Genomic DNA, 19348 nt, shown 5'->3' with positions numbered 1-19348 from the left:
TTCATTTACAGGAATCTTTATTCAACCATTTCAATGAAATAAAAAAAAAAAGCAAGAAACAAACCAAACAAAAACATAACCCAGAGAAATTTCACCATTAAAAAGAACGCACTGCACCTTATCACGTTGAACGAGTTTAGACAGTGCATTGGTGGTTTTGAAGGTTCAGACCTGTTTGTGAAATTGCTTAGAGCGCTGTAAAAGTTAAACTTAATGAAATAAACAAGAGAAAAAAAAAAGAGCTAAGAGACTCTGTGGTCTTGGAAGGACTGAGGCGCGCATCATTGATGCAAACATTGAAGAAACAAGGAATGTAACATCAACATGAAGTGCACAGAACATGGCTGCTGTGTCTCAGGTAATATTCTTCCATACACTTACTATTTAATGCATAAGTGTGCTCACAATGACAAGTGCGACTGCATAGAGTAAACAGAGTACCTGAATGGTATACTCAACAGCTGGACCAGGATCCGTGTTGTTGCACCAGATCATCTTTTCTTAGTTTCCTGTATATCCATAACAACAATAAGCTTGGCATTTTTCAGACTTTTGGCAGTTGTTAATAAAGCTGTGGTGTTGTAAAACTGCACGTGGATACTCCAAGTATAATTTGCAAAGGAAAAAAAGCTTTTTAAACCTCATTCTGGGGCAGTCTCCAAAAGTGTTTTAATCAGATTTGACTTACGATTCTATGCATGCAGTTTGGTCCTGGTGAACACTAAAGTCAAACCTTCAATTCAATCAAAAGAAGCTTCAGAATAGCTGCCCAGAGGCATTACCAAGATGGCTGCCAAACATCAAGACAACTTCAGTCAGTGGAGAGTATACAACCAACTGTGTTTAATCTGGGTAAACACTATCCTGTCGACCTTAATGCAGTCTGCAACAAAGTACTTAAGTGCACTATATGGAAGTGTATTACTGGAAGTATTCAAAATGAGACACAGTGTATGTTCCAAATCCTGATTATAATCTGCAGCAGTCGCATACACTCGGTCACACTGCCACAGACAAGATGGATCAGCTGATCCTCGGAACCAAATAAACAAGAATTCCATAACCTGAACATACATGTAGAAAAAGGCACAGGTATGGAGTGTTGGTCTTTAAAATGCCCCCAGTAGGAAAAGACCGAGGGCTCCTGGAGTAGCACCTGTAAATGTCACAACTATCAATACTGAAACAAACAAACAGAATTAAGAGACCCGACATGAATGAGAAAAGAAACTGGAATGGGTTTTTTGGGAAGCACAACTTTGCTGGACGAGATGTGCTTAGAACAAACCGTTGCAGGCTCATTGGGAAGTAAAGATATCTTGACCATTCATTGTGAGAGCTGGACCATCCAGAGCATCTGTCAGTCTCCAGTCCCATCTTCTCTGATTTGAGTGTCCAAATTGTTGTGGAGTCTGTTGGGAGTCGAGATGTGTGGATAACCTTCAGACTCGTGAACACCTCTCCCCTCAACTCAACCATCCCACTAGCACGATGCCGTGACTAGTAGCGACTGAACAGGTCAGGTATTCCTGCTGATCACATGGTTGTTCCTCTGCTCTGTGAAATGGGTTGAGGTGTCACTGCTGGTGGGCCCTTCAGATTGTTCGGGGGTTGTACTCAGGCAGCTTTTTAAGTTTCTCCTGTTCCTGCTCAGTATCCTGTCTAGCAATGACCAGAGAGTGAGAGTAGCCCATCACCACCTGGAGAAACAACACGCACGTTATTTGAAAGAGAAGGACATTTCCCTGCTTCGTGGTAAATAGACAGGTTCTTATATTTCAAATCTACCCGAGTCCTCAAAGCGCTTTGTACAACCTGCCTCGTTCACCAAGTCTCACAGGCACTTTTGTCGTATGCTTTTTCAATTTAATTTAGCTGACTTTTTTTTTTAAATATACCACCACATCACAACAGATGCCCCAAGGAACTGTACATTGTAAGGCAAAGAGCCTACAGCAACTATTAGTTGCTATTGTTATTATTAATTGCTACAATGTGTAGCAATTAGTCTACAGGTTTAAGGACATCACTACTGAAGTGGAGTACAAGCAAACTAGGGCTGATATAATGCTTATTCAAAGTTTTACTTTTATTCAATCCAAGCTCACACACATTATACAGTTTATCTACCCGTAAGCACTTATAACTCTCTCTCTCACACACACACACACACACACACACACACACACACACACACACACACACACACACACACACACACACACACACACACACACACACACGAATACTCAAGTTTTTGGGAGTCTGGGATCGACTCTGCAACCGTCTGATTGGTGGCTGACCAATCAAATCCAAGACTGTCTGAAACTATGCATCAGATTTGGATCGGATCATTCACACATTCTAATTATGTGAAACTTTGGCACTGCTTAATTTGATCAACGATTGATCAACGATTGATCAGCGATTGTAACAGTATGCATCTTAATGACTACTTCAAATAGTTACCACCTTGTCCATTTACCTGCTCAATGTAGATGCCATCCAAGGTCTTTACCTCCTGGGCGGTGGTGGAGGATTTGGGTTTGGTGTCTCCGTATCCCTGCAAGATCAATGACAGATGTGATCAATGTTCATCTCCTATCTTACAACAAAACAGCCAATATCACAATATTTCACTTGCATAAACATTGTTCGAATTTGGAAGCAAGTCACTGGTCAAATTCATCTTCATGTGAATGTCAAAGAGATTTTGACAAGACTGTAGCAACACTAAAGCACACTACAAAGTTTCAATGTAACAAGACTGTGGAGTCTTATGATCGTTTTCCAATTCATCCTCCAACTTTAATTTTCCTGTGTCCCACTTATTTTAAGTTATATTAAAATAATTTAAGTACTAAGTTGTTTTGCATCCTTTTCCCCTGTTTTCCCTCGCTGCCTACTGAACAGCCATCGGATGGTCTTCTGGTTTTTCGCCTTCACAAACTATACAACACACTGATGGCCCTGGATACTCATACTGCAGTCAAAAACAAAAATGCACAAGGTTGGAATCAGGCGGTGGGATAAAATTGTTCTTAGTATACAATGAAGTGCAAGCTGCGCCAAGTTGCAACTCTTACAGTTTAACAAGTCCATTTCAGTCTGGACTGTCAAAACTGATTCCAAAATAACTGACCAATGTGAAAGATGCAATGCCTCTTCTTGTAACCTGAGCCACATGTTTCCACTCCTGGTGTAAAATGAACAAATGTCAGACTGACTATTTCATGATCATGTCTAAGGTTTTAGGGACACGGGTAAATGCGGAGCTTTTCATTGCTATTTTTGGGGGTTCCACTTGTTCCCCTGTAGATTACAAGTCGTTCTCTGTTAGGAAGATATATCCGCCTTCTCTGGAGTTCACTTTTGACTTCCCCAAGTTTTTGTGGCTCAAAGACCAGATTTCTTTAACTGGAAAAGATCAATTTCACATTTAAAAGGTAGCTCTTAATTTCTTTCAAATTTCTTTTATTGGTTACATTTTTCCAACTATGTCTGTAGTTTGTGTATACCCTGTAAGTTGATTCTGTTCATCTTGATGTTTATCATAAATCCCCCCTCCCAACTGGAAAACTTGCTACCTGGCGCACTGCTCTGAGCATGCGTGTTTAAATACTGTCAGTGCGAGTTTCAGGTGAGCAATGAATGAGACTCGCTCGTCGCTTGGATTTTAAGGAGGATGTCAAACAAAATGTGGTAATTTCCAAAACATGCTGTAAAACTATTGCTGCAAACGGAGCAGTGGCATGAATTTATTCCACCAGCTGAATCATCCACTGCAGAATTAAGACTGTTTTACACTCTGCACGCCAACGTCTCCCCACACACCAGCGGAAACGTTAAACCAGCTGTGGCACCTGTGACTGTTCTCGGTCAGTAGTTTTTACACTCAGTATCTAGACTGTTGTTTCTGTAATTTGAGGGCATCACATTTTTTATTTCACAGATTTTATGTTATTAGCACAAAAGAGCATCTGTGTAATTTCAATCGTTTTATTTTGTCTCACAAAATATTGATATTTTCACTAACTAAATTTTAATTTTATTTTAACTAAATGTTACTATTTTAACCAAACAGAACTATTGTTCTGTATGTTTTTTGTTCAGGTTTAAAAACAAAAATAACGACAGATTATGTAGACGATGGCCTACAAAGCTGTTAACACTGGACATGTGATGTCTCATAATGACTCTTACCAGCTCTCCAAATGTGGGCGAGGGTCCCCAGCTGATTGTACTCTCATCTGCAGCAATGATGATGCTGCTCTTCCTGATCGATACAAACATGCAAACAGAGTCAGAGCTACGGATGAAGATAAGAAAACAACAAATAGTCCCAAAAGTGTATGTAAAACACTATTAAAAGTGCTTTACTTACATTAATTGTATTGTAAAGTACTATACATACATATTACACATAGGGTGCTGAATAACGACCCATCTTATCTTAAAGACCTCATAGTACCATATCACCCCAAAAGAGCATTTGGCTTTCAGACTGCAGGCTTATTTGGGTTTCCTTCAGCTTCCTGGTGCCTCTTCTGTGGAACCAGTTCTCAGTCTGGAGTCAGACACCCTCTCTACGTTTAATGCAACAGGTCTATGCTGCTGAAGGCTTCCCATGAGGAGTGTGACGTGTTTTTTCTTCACTCTCTTTTTTCATTCACTGTGTTTTTACACCACTCTTCATTTAATCAGTTATCCCTGAACCTTGTTCTGCCAGAGGTTTCTTCCTTTCAAAAGGAAGTTTTACCTTCCCACTGTTGCCAAAGCGCTTGCTCAAAGGAGGTCATGTGAGCGTTTTCTCTGTATTATTGTAGGGTCAACTGTTGTTTTGATTTGGAGCTATACAGGTTAAACTGACTCTAATATGCATATGATAATATATCAGTGTGTGTGTGTGTGTGTGTGTGTGCGCGCGCGCGCACAGTGAACCTTCAAAGGTCAGTCTATAAATCAAAGCGTGAGAGAACTGACCCTGAGGAACTGTCCAATTAGGGCAAGATAATCCCAAAACCAAAAAATACTGCCGGCTGTGAGTGGTACCCCTCAGCTACACCTTCCTGACTTATCACATTCACAATATTTTCAGAAAACGTGCCTTGTGATCTTGAGGTGGAGGTTTAAACTTATCTGAGGTTTCTAGTAGATACATCTATGGTATGAATCTACGTGAGCTTGTTCTTGAGTTATCACATCAACAAACCGTCCACGCTGTCCACCCACCTGGTGGGGTCCCCACAATACTCAATCAGGCTTTTATGGCTGAAGGGTAATAAAAACCAAAAGAAAAAAACGAAACAAGTGACGACAGCACTCACCCACATGCCAGGCTGCGGATTTTCCAGCCACAAAGATCCTGCACAGCTTTGGGGTACATGGTTGACTCTCTAGAAGTATTGGTCACCCCCCAGAAAAACAGCCCACCTGTAAAATACAACATGTACAGATTTATATGTGTGCTCCTCTCACACCTCTCATTAAAATTGTAGTTTCTGTAAACAACCTTGCAAAGAAAAAAAAAAAGTTTTCTGTTCTTTAGAAGACAGAAAGTTAAAGCCTTTCTTTTTCACGATTACTTCTTTATGGTTTCAACAATTTGAATTCATTAAAAATGGAAAATAATAATCGCAGCTTGTAATGGCTTTTTGTAGCAGGAAATAGCCATGGTACAGTTTTTGTCCACTAGGGTCTGAATGGCATACACGTCATCATCTGCTAGGCTTCTGCTTCAGTGACGTCTGAGGGAGTCCATCCTCTTTATATTGAAGAACTGGTTTATATTTAATTGATTTAATTCTTCGTTCTGCCAGTGTAATCTTATGCAAATGACTATAACACAAGTCTAAAGTATGAGCAGACTGATAGGCGCCTCTTTTATGCTCCTAATTTCCTTCAAACAAATTTACTGTGCAGCTACAAAGTTACATTTTAACTCCATGAGACTTGTTTCTAAAATTCAATTTGTCTAAACTGTTGATGGAATGGACTGGTGGGCAATTCTGCGTGCCATATGACTTCACTTTCCTGAACATCCAAGTTAAACAAGAATCTGTGAAAACTAACAGTATCAACGTTCGTGCAACCTACTTGAGCGAGACTGTTTAGAGATCTTGTTGCAATGTGACATACCCATCTCGCTGACAGCAAACGAACATTGGTAGCCTGCATAGATCTGACTGGCACCACGGCCAGGAAAGTCAAACAGCTTGACCAGCCGGGGAACCATCTCATCCTTCTGCTCGGTGTGACCGAGGCGCCCATAGCCGCCAAAGCCCCAGGTGAACACGCGCTTCTGAGAGTCCAGCACCAGCTGAAAACACAAACAGCAGCAGTTTGTAAACCCTTTTGCAAAATTAAAAAAAATCAATCAATCAATCACTGGCCATCTAATTTGATTTGCTCCTGATAAGACTTCTGGGAATCCTCTCACCGTGTGATTAGCCCCGCAGGCCACGTCTCTCACAACCACGTTAGGCACAGGCATGATCTGGCCATCCTTGGACTTCTCAATGAAGATCGCGACACGACGAGGGATGAGCTCACAGTCGAACTCTATGCGCTGGGCACGAGCTATGAACTTTCCATCACTGTTGTGGCCTGCAGTGACAGAGATGCAGAACAATAAAAAACTAATGGAGTTTATCGTTCCCAACACATCAGTGCTTTCCAGTGCACAAACTACACTACTGTGTCTACATGATACATATCCCGTGGTATGAATTTCAGAATTCTATGCCACCTCATTCTCAAGTTATCACATTCACAAACTTGGATGTCCATGCTGTCAGCCCAAGTCTAACCTGGGAAATTCACCATGATGAAAATCATTTGCGTGCATTTAACTACAGTTTTCTAGAATAAATCAGCAAGAAAGGTTTTGTCAAACACGTCAGTGATGGTGAACTGTAATGGGCTCGATATAAAATGTCATTTCATCTTGATAAGTGTGTAGTTTGTTAACATATGAAAACACTTTATTTACCAACCCAAACAGATGCACCTATGGTATCAATTTCAAAATCTCGAGTTAACACATACACACCATTTTTGGAAAACTTGACCCTGAGGTTGAGATCGCTGAAATTAAAACTGCTCTAAGTTTTAGTAGATGCACCTATGGTAACAATTTAAAACTCCTAAATCGCTGAGGCGTGAAAACTGGTGTCATTGCAAACAATCTTCTGCAGCCTTAAGCAGTTTTAAACTGTAAACAATGTTAAAACATGAAAACAATGTGCTGAGAGCTTACCCAGCTGTCCATACTCTGGGCAGCCGAACGAGTACAGGTTTCCTTTGCAGTCCACCACCATGCTGAATTCAGCACCACAAGCCACCTTCACCAGGGGCTGCCCATTGTAGGAAATCTAGAGAGAAACACAATTCAGTTTTATTTATATAGCGCCAAATCCCCACAGTTGCCTCTAAGTGCTTAATACTGTATGGTGGCACCCTAAAATAATGGAGCGAAAACCACAACAATCAGACAACCCCAGCAGCCTAACCCCATCACAGCAAAACTAAGGGAGGTTTCAGGGTAATCCGATCCAGCCCCAACCAGCTTTATTAAAAACGATGCTTTAAGCTTATCTTAAAAGCCACGAGTATATCCGTCTCTTGACTGACTGGTTCAACAGAAGAGGGACCTGAAACCTGAAGGCTCTCTCTCCCACTCTACTTTTAAATAGCCTAGCAGGCAGTCTGAGAGGAAGTGATATGGCTCAGCACGAGTAACAATAACTTTAATTGTGTATCACATTTTAACTGAATTTGTGCTTCACAGTTTGAATAAAAGACACATTAAAAGTATACATGTTCAGACATACAGACCAACCACATGGGGTAAAACATTCATTCCAACATACACACTTAGATGTAAACTACAGCCCAAAATAAAGAGGAAAAGATTAAGGGAACGCTAACCTATAAATGTGTTTTCAGCAGTCGTTTAAAAGAAATCTCACGCTCAACCTGACAGGGTGTTTGGGCACCACAGCCTCACCAACATAATGTTAGGAGACCCTGGTTAGAGGATTGGACAGGTCAGCCGCAATGGTAAGCTCTCTGAAGTTTACCAATGCGGCTGACTAATCAAAGGTCCTGGGACCCTGTTTCTCAGCTCATTCCAGGTGCTGCATGTTTGTTTTTTTTATTACAGGTACAGCAGTTTGCCATACATTATACAGAGCTCGAGACTAACTTTTTTTCTTAGGTGCATCAGCATAAAAGTTGGGTGCACCCAAATTTTTTTGACCGCATCACATTCTTTACTTTGAAAGGGCCTGCTTCACCGCTCCACTTAAGATCAAAGTGGTATGTGGCCCGTGATGTAAAATGAATTTGATACACATCGATCATAATTTAAGACCAATGCATTAATTAATCAAAGGAGTAATTAATCATATGATTATTGGGGTTTTCTCTGTATTATTGTAGAGTGTTTACCTTACAATATACATGCCTTCAGGCAACAATTTGCTACATTTATACAACACTGTTTCTGATGCTGGATTTAAGAAATAAGTTCGCTTTTAAAACATGTAAATGTTTTGTTCTTATGTATCACTTTTCTACTCTGCAGGAGCGCTCAAAGTTCTTTATACGATGCCTCATTCACACCTCTTCACACAAGCACTGTTTCAATGCAGAAGTGCTTTCTCTCTAACATTCACACACATTCATGCTCTGATGGATGCAACAGAAAGCCACTCCTGTTTGAGGATTCTGACAAGAGGAGGCAGCGGTGTTGATTCATTTAAATTAACCACCTCACTGCTGTAACCAGGTTTCTAGCAGGCAGAGTAAATCAATAACTTGATTAAATAATTAATCATTTACTCACAAAGACTTAGAAGAGCGAGACCACTATAGAGTAAGTTGTGCACAAGAAAACTATAATCCAGGCAAATAATTTCATTTCACAGGATCAATTAAATTCCTTGCATGTAAATTCAATAACCTGCATGTGAACTTAGCAGCCACATGCACAAAGAAGCCACTGTCTACGTGAGTATGTCTCCTTGGTGCACTGGTGCAGTTTCACAGTCTGTGGGTAGCTCTCTGCGCTCTAAATCCTGTATGCACAAATCAACTGATTTCTGAATGTTGGAGGCAGAGCACAAAGGAAGGAGGTGTCCTGCTGTGGTCACTTTGATGGACTGTTCAGGTTACGGCTTTAAACTGAGTTACATCGCGGCAGCGCCGTAAGCGCCGTTTTAAACCATATTTGTTTACAATTTGGAAAATAAAGTTAGCAGAATTAACGATCCACAGTCATTGTTTGCTGTGTAGCAGAGGAATTGCTGACAACCAAAGGATTCTAAGGTAAACTATGAAGCCACTGCACTGCTGTCCCATTAATTAACAATTTTGTTTTTGTTTGATAATTTTATATAATTGTTTTGAGTTTGTTTTTGTTATTTTGAAACCATAAAAGCTATGGAATAGCAGATTAACTGTATTCATTTCCTGTGACTGACGAGACTTGGACAGCAGTGACACCTACACCACCACACTTTATCATCTGATAAAGGAAGGAAAAGTACGAGTTACACCCTGGCTTACCAGTGCTGGGGTGAGGACTGCATCAGTCTGGTTGCCCTGACCAAGCTGGCCCAGCTTGTTCTCTCCAAATGAATACACAGCGCCATCCTCTGAGGAGACAGAGTACCATCAGCAAACATGTTAAAAGCACAGAGCCATTACCGACTGGATTTCAGTTTGGAAACATCCTTCGATGACCTGTGCAATCAAACCAATAATGCGTAATCCAATCCCAGAATACACTGGTGTTTTATTTCAACAAGCGGCTGTATTACATGATCTTGTGGCTGTTCTGCACAACCACTGAAAACAGCTGCTGTTGTGCAAGGAAAACCCACACAGTCCCCAGTTAAGCCTACCTGTGAGTGCCAGGGTGTGATTGCGTCCACAGGCTACAGAAACAATAACATGCTCTGCCAGGGCCTCGATTAACTTGGGAGCTTCCAGGCGCTTGGTGTCTCCATGACCCAGCTGACCTTTGTCATTACGACCTAAGGAAGCAGGAAGACAAGCTCAGTGTCTGATAACACAACCAACACAGACAACCACTGTGCATGTTACTTACCCCAGCTCCACAGCTTGCCCTCTGTGGTTATGAAGAGACTGTGAGCAGCACAGGGGCCGGACACCACGCAGCTAACCTGGACGTCATTTAGGCAGCCATAACGATGAGGGCCCCAGAGATTTTGGCCCAGGTTGCGGAAAGCAGCTAAGAAACACACACAGAACCCGTGTCAAGACCCCCCACACACACAAATGCACAACACTGGCACAACCAGTGTTGCCAACTCCTCATTAAGGAAAATCGCTATTGGCTGTCCTAAAAGTTGCTAGAAGTCGCTAAATGACGTCATTGCCTAATTTGCATAATTGGTCACGCTAATCTAATTGTAACCTATGTTGTTGGAGAGAGAAATAACATCGTGGAAGAGACATAAAGTGAGTAAAAAACGTCCTAAATGCATTTAGAGTTTATTTAGAACTACAAATTAAATTTCTTTTAGCAATTTTTTTTTTTAAATGTCACAATTCCAACCCTGCTCCTTTGTCCTTGGACCGGCAAAAGTGACCCGAAATAGGCACTCTGGTGGAGTTACTTTGTGTGTGTGTGTGTGTGTGTTTATAAGTAGTTTTAAACCTTGTGATCCACAAAACAGCATAAGAGTAAAAGAGTAAAAGAAGAACTGACTGCGTTACAGCACCCGCTGCTTGTTGAGAGTAAAAGCGATATACACTTTCACATCTTTTTTTAGTGACTTTTTTTTAAGAAAAAAAGTCGCTAAGGGGTCTGAAAACTCGCTAAATATAGCGACAAAGTCGCTAAGTTGGCAACACTGGGCACAACGCTCCCTCTGTACCTTATTCTGTTCATAAACACTGCATTCTTTAAGAATGCTGACATTTCTATAAACGGAGCACAAAAAAGAACGTTTGTGTTTGATCATTTCTTGTAACAATACTTCTTTGTAATAACTAAGCTGCACGGTTGGCTTGGAGAACTTTAATAGTTTAACTGCACAAAAAACATTGTCAAAAAAAACAGCGTTGACTGTATTTATGTGCCAAGTCAAAAATATACTTTCTAAAGAAAATATTTTTGTTAAATGCAAAAATATATAAATAATGTCAAGTGCAGTCAAAGCTTAACATTTTTATTGGTCTGTGGAAAATTTTTTATATTTTTAAATAAATGCAATTTCATTAACACAATATTTTATATTATTTCAATTTTATTTTATTCAAAAAATATTTCAAGTGGATGTGGTCTGACACTGCCCACGGCCCCCTTTAGACTCACCCCTGCTTGGCCTTCAGTGAGCTGTGTAATATAAACATGCTAAGTTAACAGTTCATCTGCTGACTTTAACGGAGGATTTTTCACTGTGTAAAACAAACAGCGGTGGAGACAAAGTTTACTTTTCTTCAGGTCAGCGTTTGTTGATCAGGTGGTTTGATGAGGACTTTGCTAGCTTTTCCCAGTAAAAGGTTTTAATGGCGATTACAGGAACAGTGCCGCCGGTCAGCCCGACCTCCTGATGTTATCAGCTCCACCTCTCTGCTCTTCTCCGGTGTGTAAACAGACTCTAGAGTGACGAAAAACTAATAAAATGCACCTGGAAAGTGTGGCGCATTATGGCGTGCATTTTTAAGGATGCACTATTCAAAAATCCGTGACAACCACCTCAAAAAACCAACTTATCATACATCTAGTTTCCTTTGAAAACTGCAAGTGGCCAGAGTCAGGAAAGACTGAGAAATCCACTGCTGCAGCTGAGCTGTGGTGTCTTTCAGGGAGAGCAACAGCTTCCCACTCCTGCTGATACACCAGGACAGCAGTGAGAGGAGGCAGCCAGCTGAGAGATGGAGAGCAGAATAGACACGCTGTTGTGCCTTTATCAAAGACTGATAGTTTAAAAATAGTTACCCGTTTTCAGGTAATATTTAAATAATTCTGTCATTAAAATGGGATGTTTTCAGTCGTGCTCAGGTCCTACAAGCAAAAAGTAAACAGGTAGTTAAACCTTCGACAACACTTAAACATCCAGTTACATGAAACATGGTGTATTCTGGATTATACTACTGTTACATCTATGTATTTGTTGCATGTTATTGTTGCAGATGTCAAATGCTTTATATATTTTACAGTAAGTTCACAATGATGATATTCATTTGCATCATCTCTGCGCTGTTAGAGCCGTTTAAGACTGATATCTTTTCCATCTGGCTTGAAACAGTGCACACATACAAGTACTCCCAGTGTCACGCGAGCTTTTATTTCCTAAACAAAACTTACACTTTAATTTTTTTTTCCCATTTATACTTCCTTTGCAAAAAAATATGTTTGTAAATTCTGGATTTGACATAACCAAATAGATTGGAATATAAATACTCACTTCATGTAGTTAACACCATCATCAGCTGGTTAAATAAACAAGCCCATTCACTCATTTGCGGTCCAGATGTCAGCATGAATGAACCTATTTCAGACTCTTTGGCTGCAATGATTTTTTTAACCCCAGGATCACACAGACTGTGATGTGTACGGCCAGTTCATAGTGAACAGGCTGCATCATCAACTGACTTCTCTACTGCAGATGTAAACTAATCAACCACTTATTGATTTTGTCTGGGTCTGTATGCCCCTGCATCAGTTCTGCACCATAATGAGAACAGCAGTCAGGTAAAGACAAGAGCATCCACACAGCAAACAAAAGCACTCACATGCACAGAGAGTGCTTTTTCTTGGAGCCAATTTCTTTTTATGTTGTTTGGGAAACTGTTGCAGTCATTTATTGAAAATTTTGCAAATAAATGAAAATACAGGAAGCACAAAGTCTGTGCAGTTCTAATGAGCTTGAAATGAATATTTGATACGTCTTTGTTCTTTGCTCTCCTCTATGAAGATAACACCACACACTGCTGCATCTCTCTCGACCTCCTACATAGATACCAGATATTGTAAATTTGCATTTGTCACTCCTTAAGACCTGCTGTCACTGAATTTTGAGGAAGCTTGTGAGAGCTTTCCTTAGTAAATCAAATTTTTGCCATTTCTGTCTTGAACAAAGGTGACGACAGGATTCAGGAAAAGTTGACTCTAGAGGGTAAAGAATGGCTTCTTGACAGCCACACATCTACTTCTGATGAGGCTTGGCATACAGTAGACGGATCAACTGACAGGCCAGATGCATCTTTTAGATCCTGTGTTGAGTCTTTGCTTGATTATGTTCTTATTTCTTATGGACATTAGTTCTTGAAGATTATTGTTTACAATATTAAGCAAAGTATAAAATAGAAATAAGACGGCTCAAGATTTTTGAGGAATCATTTTCAATGAGTAATTAGTACTTTTAACTGGTTGTAATGAAAGATACAATCAATGTGACTCAAACTGCTCCAATGTTACAGGCTTAAAGCTTTCAACATGTCCTGATGTTGTCTCCACACTCTCAGATGTCCAACTAGGGGCTAAATTTGACGAGTACCTGGAATCTAGTTAAGTGCTAGGGGTTCAGCTTCCAGTGCAACAAGTCTGCAGCAGTATATCACAGCTGATAACATTTGTCTAGATCAGGGGTGCCCAATCCCGGTCCTCGAGAGCTACTATCCTGCAGCTTTTAGATGCATCCCTACTCCAACACAGCTGAATCAAATGGTTTGATCTCTTCAGCATGCCATCATGTTTGGCAAAGGCCTGATAACAAGCCATTCATTTGATTCAGGTGTGTGGGAACAAGGATGCATCTAAAAGCTGCAGGACGGTAGCTCTCGAGGACCGGGATTGGGCACCCCTGGTCTAGATGATGTTCAATGATTTCTCTGCCCAGGATATGCCCCTAGTGCCCCTGAAGACAACAACACATGGACTTGATATCTACAATATGGTGAAGAGATTCTTCATGGAGGAAAAAAAAAAAAGAAGATACCAGTGAAAAAGCTGTTGACGTAACTACAAATGGAACAGGCGTCATTGTGCAATGTAAAAATTACACAGATTTCCCAACATTTCTACATTACCCCCGCACCATTCAGCAGCAGGTGATACATGCAATATGACAACTCCCATCATAGAGATCATAATTAGCATCTGGAACTTTTAGCTGAATATGGTAACCTGTTACAAAACACAAAGATCCGATAGTGCAGGCGGGGGCGAGTTTGGCAGTGTTTTTGTCACTTTTGAATTCAATGAGTTAATGCAAACCCAAAATGAAGACATCTCACTGGAAATGCATTTAAAGCTACGATGAAAATTCTCTCTGTACATTTACAGAGGAAGAAAAAAATCCCTGCACTTTCCCTCTGTGCAGTCAGTGCTGAATAACAATGCTTCTGCATCTGGGGCTTTGGACGAAGCTGCAGACAAGTACGCTCAAGTCTTAAACAGACTCGGGCAAGAGTTTGAGAACAGGTTTAGTGACTTTGATCGACTTGAGCCATGTGTGTGTTAGTCATCTGAAATCATTTCATGTAAGTGTACACGACATGCACTGCTGAACAGCTAAGTTCAACTTGGATGCTGAACAAGATTAAAATCCTAACAAAATGACCTCCACACATCTCAAGACTCACTCAGAAGTGCAGTGTTGTTTATATTGTAATTATAGCCCAGATTACAGTTCACTGGTGTACAGCATATCTGTAAGTGGGAAACCAGGCTTCCCACTAACAGATATTTACAAAGACGTTTTCAGTAAAAGACGCTGTAGTTCTGTTAAACTCAAATATTGTACAAAAATGTGATCAGTTCAAATAAAAAAAATGTTACATGATTTGAAGTTGTGACAGTTAATGGTTTCTTAAAGAAAATTATTTTAGACAAAATGCTACAAATGTGTTCATTCATACAAAACTGTCAAAATATTTACAAAAATATCACAAGTGGAAACAGACTTTCAAATGTTGATACAGAAGATTCGCACAAATAAACAATGTTGTGTATTTAAATCTGCATTCCCCAAATAATTGCAAATATTAATTCTGGGGAATCCTCGACACTACTGTGATCAGGTCACCCGCTCTCAGATAGAAATATTAGCACTAAAGGGGAACAGCTAAACTTTGTTATTCAAGATATCATACAAGTAGCACCTTGTACTACTCTGTATGCTTCAAGTAACTCTCAGTTTAACAAAAGGTCGGTGACCCTTGACCTAAAGCGCAGCATAGGTTGACCTCACAACTACCAGCACCATGGAAGCTCATGAAAGGTGTGTTTGTATCAAACAACAGACAAACTGTTTGATAGAATAGAAAGGTAAAAATAACATTTTGTAGCTTTGATTATGCACTGAAGCCTTTTCTTGATAAAAATAGTTTCTCTAACAGGCTCAGGACTACAGTGTGCACTCTCTGTACAAGGACCTCAGGAAGCTTCTTAATCACGCCATCATCACCAAAATATTAAAAATGACTAGATGAGTCATACTCCCTAAGAAAACAGGATACACGTGGCCATGCCAACATACAAAAACTAGACTATCCTGCGACACAGGTACATTATAGGATAGCCATTTGAATGGTGTTTACCTTGCTGTTTGGGAACCTCCTTTCTTCCAATCAAATCCCAGTTGGTTGCCCCAAAGATGAGCAGTTGGCCCTTTACCTTTGGGCACTCGAGTTTCTGCAAAAAGAGGACAATAACTATAAAAAACAAACAAACAATGAATAAACAAAAAAATAAATCTAATCTATTTCCTGGGTCAAAGGGAAAAGTAGGTTTTATTTTGTATTATTATTTAGCAATAACCAAACAGGGACAGCTTTAACACAAACTTTTCATACAGCAAATATTTCTTTTTAAACAAGAAAAACAATGAAAAAATTCTGATTAAATTTCATATTACAGGTCAGGCTGTACTATGAGAAGGGAAAAGCATAAACACACATGCTGATGAAAAACAACAAAGAAAGGCGAACGGTTTGACTGACGGTCATTATCAGGTAATAACTGAGAAATGTTTGTAACACAGAACACTTTAACTTTCAAAAACCAGTCAGTCTATGTTTGATCAAACGCACTATTTTCTCTTTCACGTCGTCTGCCACAGTGACCGGTTGGAGACCAGACTTGGTGGTGGGTTTGCCGGATTTCTTGTTGTTTTCCTGCTCAAAGTCAAACTCGTCATCACTGCTGAAATCCCTCTCTCTCCTTTTCCCGCTGGCTCGCTTCCTTTTCATCCCACCATTCCCTGAGACATCTGTCACCTTCTTGCGTGGCATCTTTCAAACTCAAGCTGTTTTCTGTGGAAAAGAAGAAACCACATAGTGTTATTCAGACCACATGGAAACTTAATTGTCAAAGAAACAAAGGCTGTGGAAAAGACCAAACGAAGGCTTGTTGAATAAAACTACTAACGTGTTAAATTACAGAAACACTTATTTGAAGTACAGCACAACACAATAAGATGTGAATGAAAAACCCTGTGCAGGAGTTAATTACCAAAAACTTCAACTCATTAAACTCGTGGGCTGGTTATGGCGGAATGGACGTTATTAAAAATAACTAAATGCTTCAAATCGGTCTTTTGTTAACGTAAACTTTGGCGAATTGGCGAACTTCACTGGCTACAAGTTCACACGCTTGAGTTGATGCTGCCAGCACTATATGTGTGCCGTTATATAAGTTTGCCACATTCAAGAAGCCCTAATTCATCTCTATTGTTACGTACAAGCTAATAAAATCTCTCCGGTTTTCTTAAATTACATTCTTAGTGGCTGTCTAATACTCGGCTATTCGACATTGGCGTCGGGGGAAATACACAAACAAAAACAACCACCTAGCTTGTTATGCACACACAAAAAAACCCAGCAAACTATAACAGTGCACCGGTTTAAGTTTGCGAGCTAGCTGCTAGCCTCATTAGGCTGAGCGGCTAACCTCTGTCGCTCTTTGTTCACATAATGGTCGGGTACCAAGCTAGCTGATGTGCTAACACACGGCGTACGAAGTTAAATAGTTAGCCGCTACACAAACAAGCTGCGCAAAGTTTGTATATTGTACGAAAACACCAACACTCTCGAACCCACCGTAAAATAATATCACATAAAATGGGAAAAATAGACGACTTGATAGGTTTCATTAAGCTAACGTTACCTCTCTACTGTATGCTAACACACATCCTAAATAAAGACATAAACACAAACACTCTATAAAACGATGATACAACATAAAACTTTATCCACGTTTTCTTGGCTGGAAATATTTTTTAATAAGCCCAGGTACAATCTGTGTGATTTCGGGAAATATCATTATTAATTTTAGACAACTAAAAATAAATCAGATACCGGCGATTTCCTGGTTCAGCGGCTCTCTGTCCGTCTCTGGTTTGATTGATTTGAACAAAAGAAGCTGCAGTCTGCTTTTACACCACGTGGTCTGTTTTTCGTATTCATACAGGAAGCCGATACACACAGGGGTGCCGCCGGGTGATATGGGGCCCCGTGAAGAAAAACAGCACTGTGGCCCCCACCTCGTTCATATTGCAAACCATGCGAGCCCAAAAATATAACACTGTACAGACATCAATATTCTGCTTGGATAATTACATTTTATGACTCTGTGCAAGCTTGATGAGATTTTTAATGTTAACGTTTGCTAATGGTTGGTACCTTATACTAAAAACGAATAAAATATACCTTTACTACTGTTTAGAAATATATATATATTTACTTAATGCACAGTTTGTGTGAAGCACCTATAATTTTGCTGTACATGTACAATAACAATAAAGGGCTATTCTCTTCTATATAAATTAAATAATCCTCTGATATGTTTTTTTCAAACAAAGTATTGCAACATGAAATTTGTCTCTGTCCTGAGACCTGGTGGAAATAAAAATAGATTTTAATCTGTTTTAGCTTCCTGAAAGCTCTCACCACCTGCAACAGTCAAAGACAGTGTGCAAAATACACCCAGAGCTGTACATCTCTAAAGGTTCTCTGCTCATGTTACAAAATAAATAATGTGTAGAAAAGTATATTTCCCAAAGGGCCTCCTGCAACTTTGAACATCACCTACTTCTTGGGTCCTACCTCTGCTCGCCACACAGCACAACCCTGACAATAGCAGCCATGGCAGTTTGTCTTCCTGCACCTGTTGGCTGTTCCTACAACAGTCCCAGCATGGGAATAATCACTGCCTAGAATATAAATAAAAACACCTTAATCTGTTTTATTTTATCTTATTTTTCACTGTGGTTCATTCATTCATCTAATTTGTTTTTGATTAATGTGTGTAGACATGAGTGATTGTGTTTATGAATACTGCTGTGATGGTAACTATTTATTTTATTAAGAAATAATATTTTTTCCATATGCTTGACTCGGGTGTTTTTTGGCAATAAGCTCTCTAGCTTTGGAGCAAAACCCTTTGACATGAAACTGAAGATAGAAGGGTGATAGAAGTGTTGCACAGCAAGCCTCGAGGGCCGGTGTCCCTGCAGGTTTTAGATCTCACCCTGAGTCAACACACCTGAATCAAATGATTAGTTCATCATCAGGCCTCTGGAGAACTTCAAGACATGTTGAGGAGGTCATTTAGCCATTTCAATCAGCTGTGTTGGATCAAGGACACATCTAAAACCTGCAGGACATAATTCACACCAACACTCTTTCTGAAACAGCGAAGCTTCAGACATCGTTAGATGTTGTGATGGCCAAACCCGTGGCCACACTCTAAAGTCGGTAACTTTTGTATATTCAGTTTTCATTTGAACATAGTAATACATTTTAGTTGCCAATAACTTTATTGATTGGTTTGGATACATTTGTTCTATTTGTAAGCGCGCACATTTAGTTTACTTATGTATTCATACTACTTCATTTCTTTGCTTTCTGACTAACCTTTTTCTTTTTATTTCTTACCTGCCATCATCCCTGGGAGTTGCTGGACAAAAGATGGCAGCCAGGGTTTGAAACCATTAAAAAGGACGATAATTGGACCACACCACCACTTCCTGCTGAGGGGGGAATGTGTGTTTTCTTTACTTTGAAAACAAAGTATTTGTATTTAATTAAATATTTGAGTTTAGGGTTTAATGGGGTTTTGATTTTCTTCTTTAGGGTTTAGTTTATTAACAAACTAGATTGTACTGCATCGTTTGTGATTTATGATTTTGTTTTGTTTGTTACCCCTCATGTGTCACAATGGTGTGATCAGCCATTATATATACCCTTGTATGTCATTTCATGTTTAGGTCAGTTATGTTTGTTGGTAGCAGTCATTTGGGTTGTTAAGTTTGCAGTCTTTGCCTGAGTTCAGTTTTGTTACTTTGACCTCTTTTATGAGCTCAACATT

The 19348-nt window shown here is 39.8% G+C and overlaps 1 protein-coding gene across 1 annotated transcript; it reads right to left on the bottom strand.

Moving 5' to 3' along the window:
* Nucleotides 1-17485, bottom strand: rcc2 (regulator of chromosome condensation 2). The gene is made up of 13 exons (XM_085392646.1): nucleotides 17338-17485; nucleotides 16072-16293; nucleotides 15580-15673; nucleotides 10115-10258; nucleotides 9909-10040; nucleotides 9571-9659; nucleotides 7259-7373; nucleotides 6440-6606; nucleotides 6139-6319; nucleotides 5328-5433; nucleotides 4204-4276; nucleotides 2486-2563; nucleotides 1-1700 (listed from the first exon to the last, which is right to left on the bottom strand). The coding sequence occupies exons 2-13, from the start codon at nucleotides 16270-16272 to the stop codon at nucleotides 1596-1598; spliced, it is 1485 nt and encodes a 494-aa protein (XP_085248772.1). The 5' UTR covers nucleotides 16273-16293; nucleotides 17338-17485; the 3' UTR covers nucleotides 1-1595.
* Nucleotides 17486-19348: the final 1863 nt, after the last annotated feature.

Source organism: Rhamphochromis longiceps, linkage group LG20 (assembly GCF_057381845.1).
Source record: "Rhamphochromis longiceps isolate RC_006_pf linkage group LG20, R_longiceps_female_GT1.1, whole genome shotgun sequence".
NCBI classification, from domain to species: Eukaryota; Metazoa; Chordata; class Actinopteri; order Cichliformes; family Cichlidae; genus Rhamphochromis; species Rhamphochromis longiceps.
Note: the sequence above shows the minus strand (reverse complement) of the source record. Positions and strands in the feature narration are given on the sequence as shown.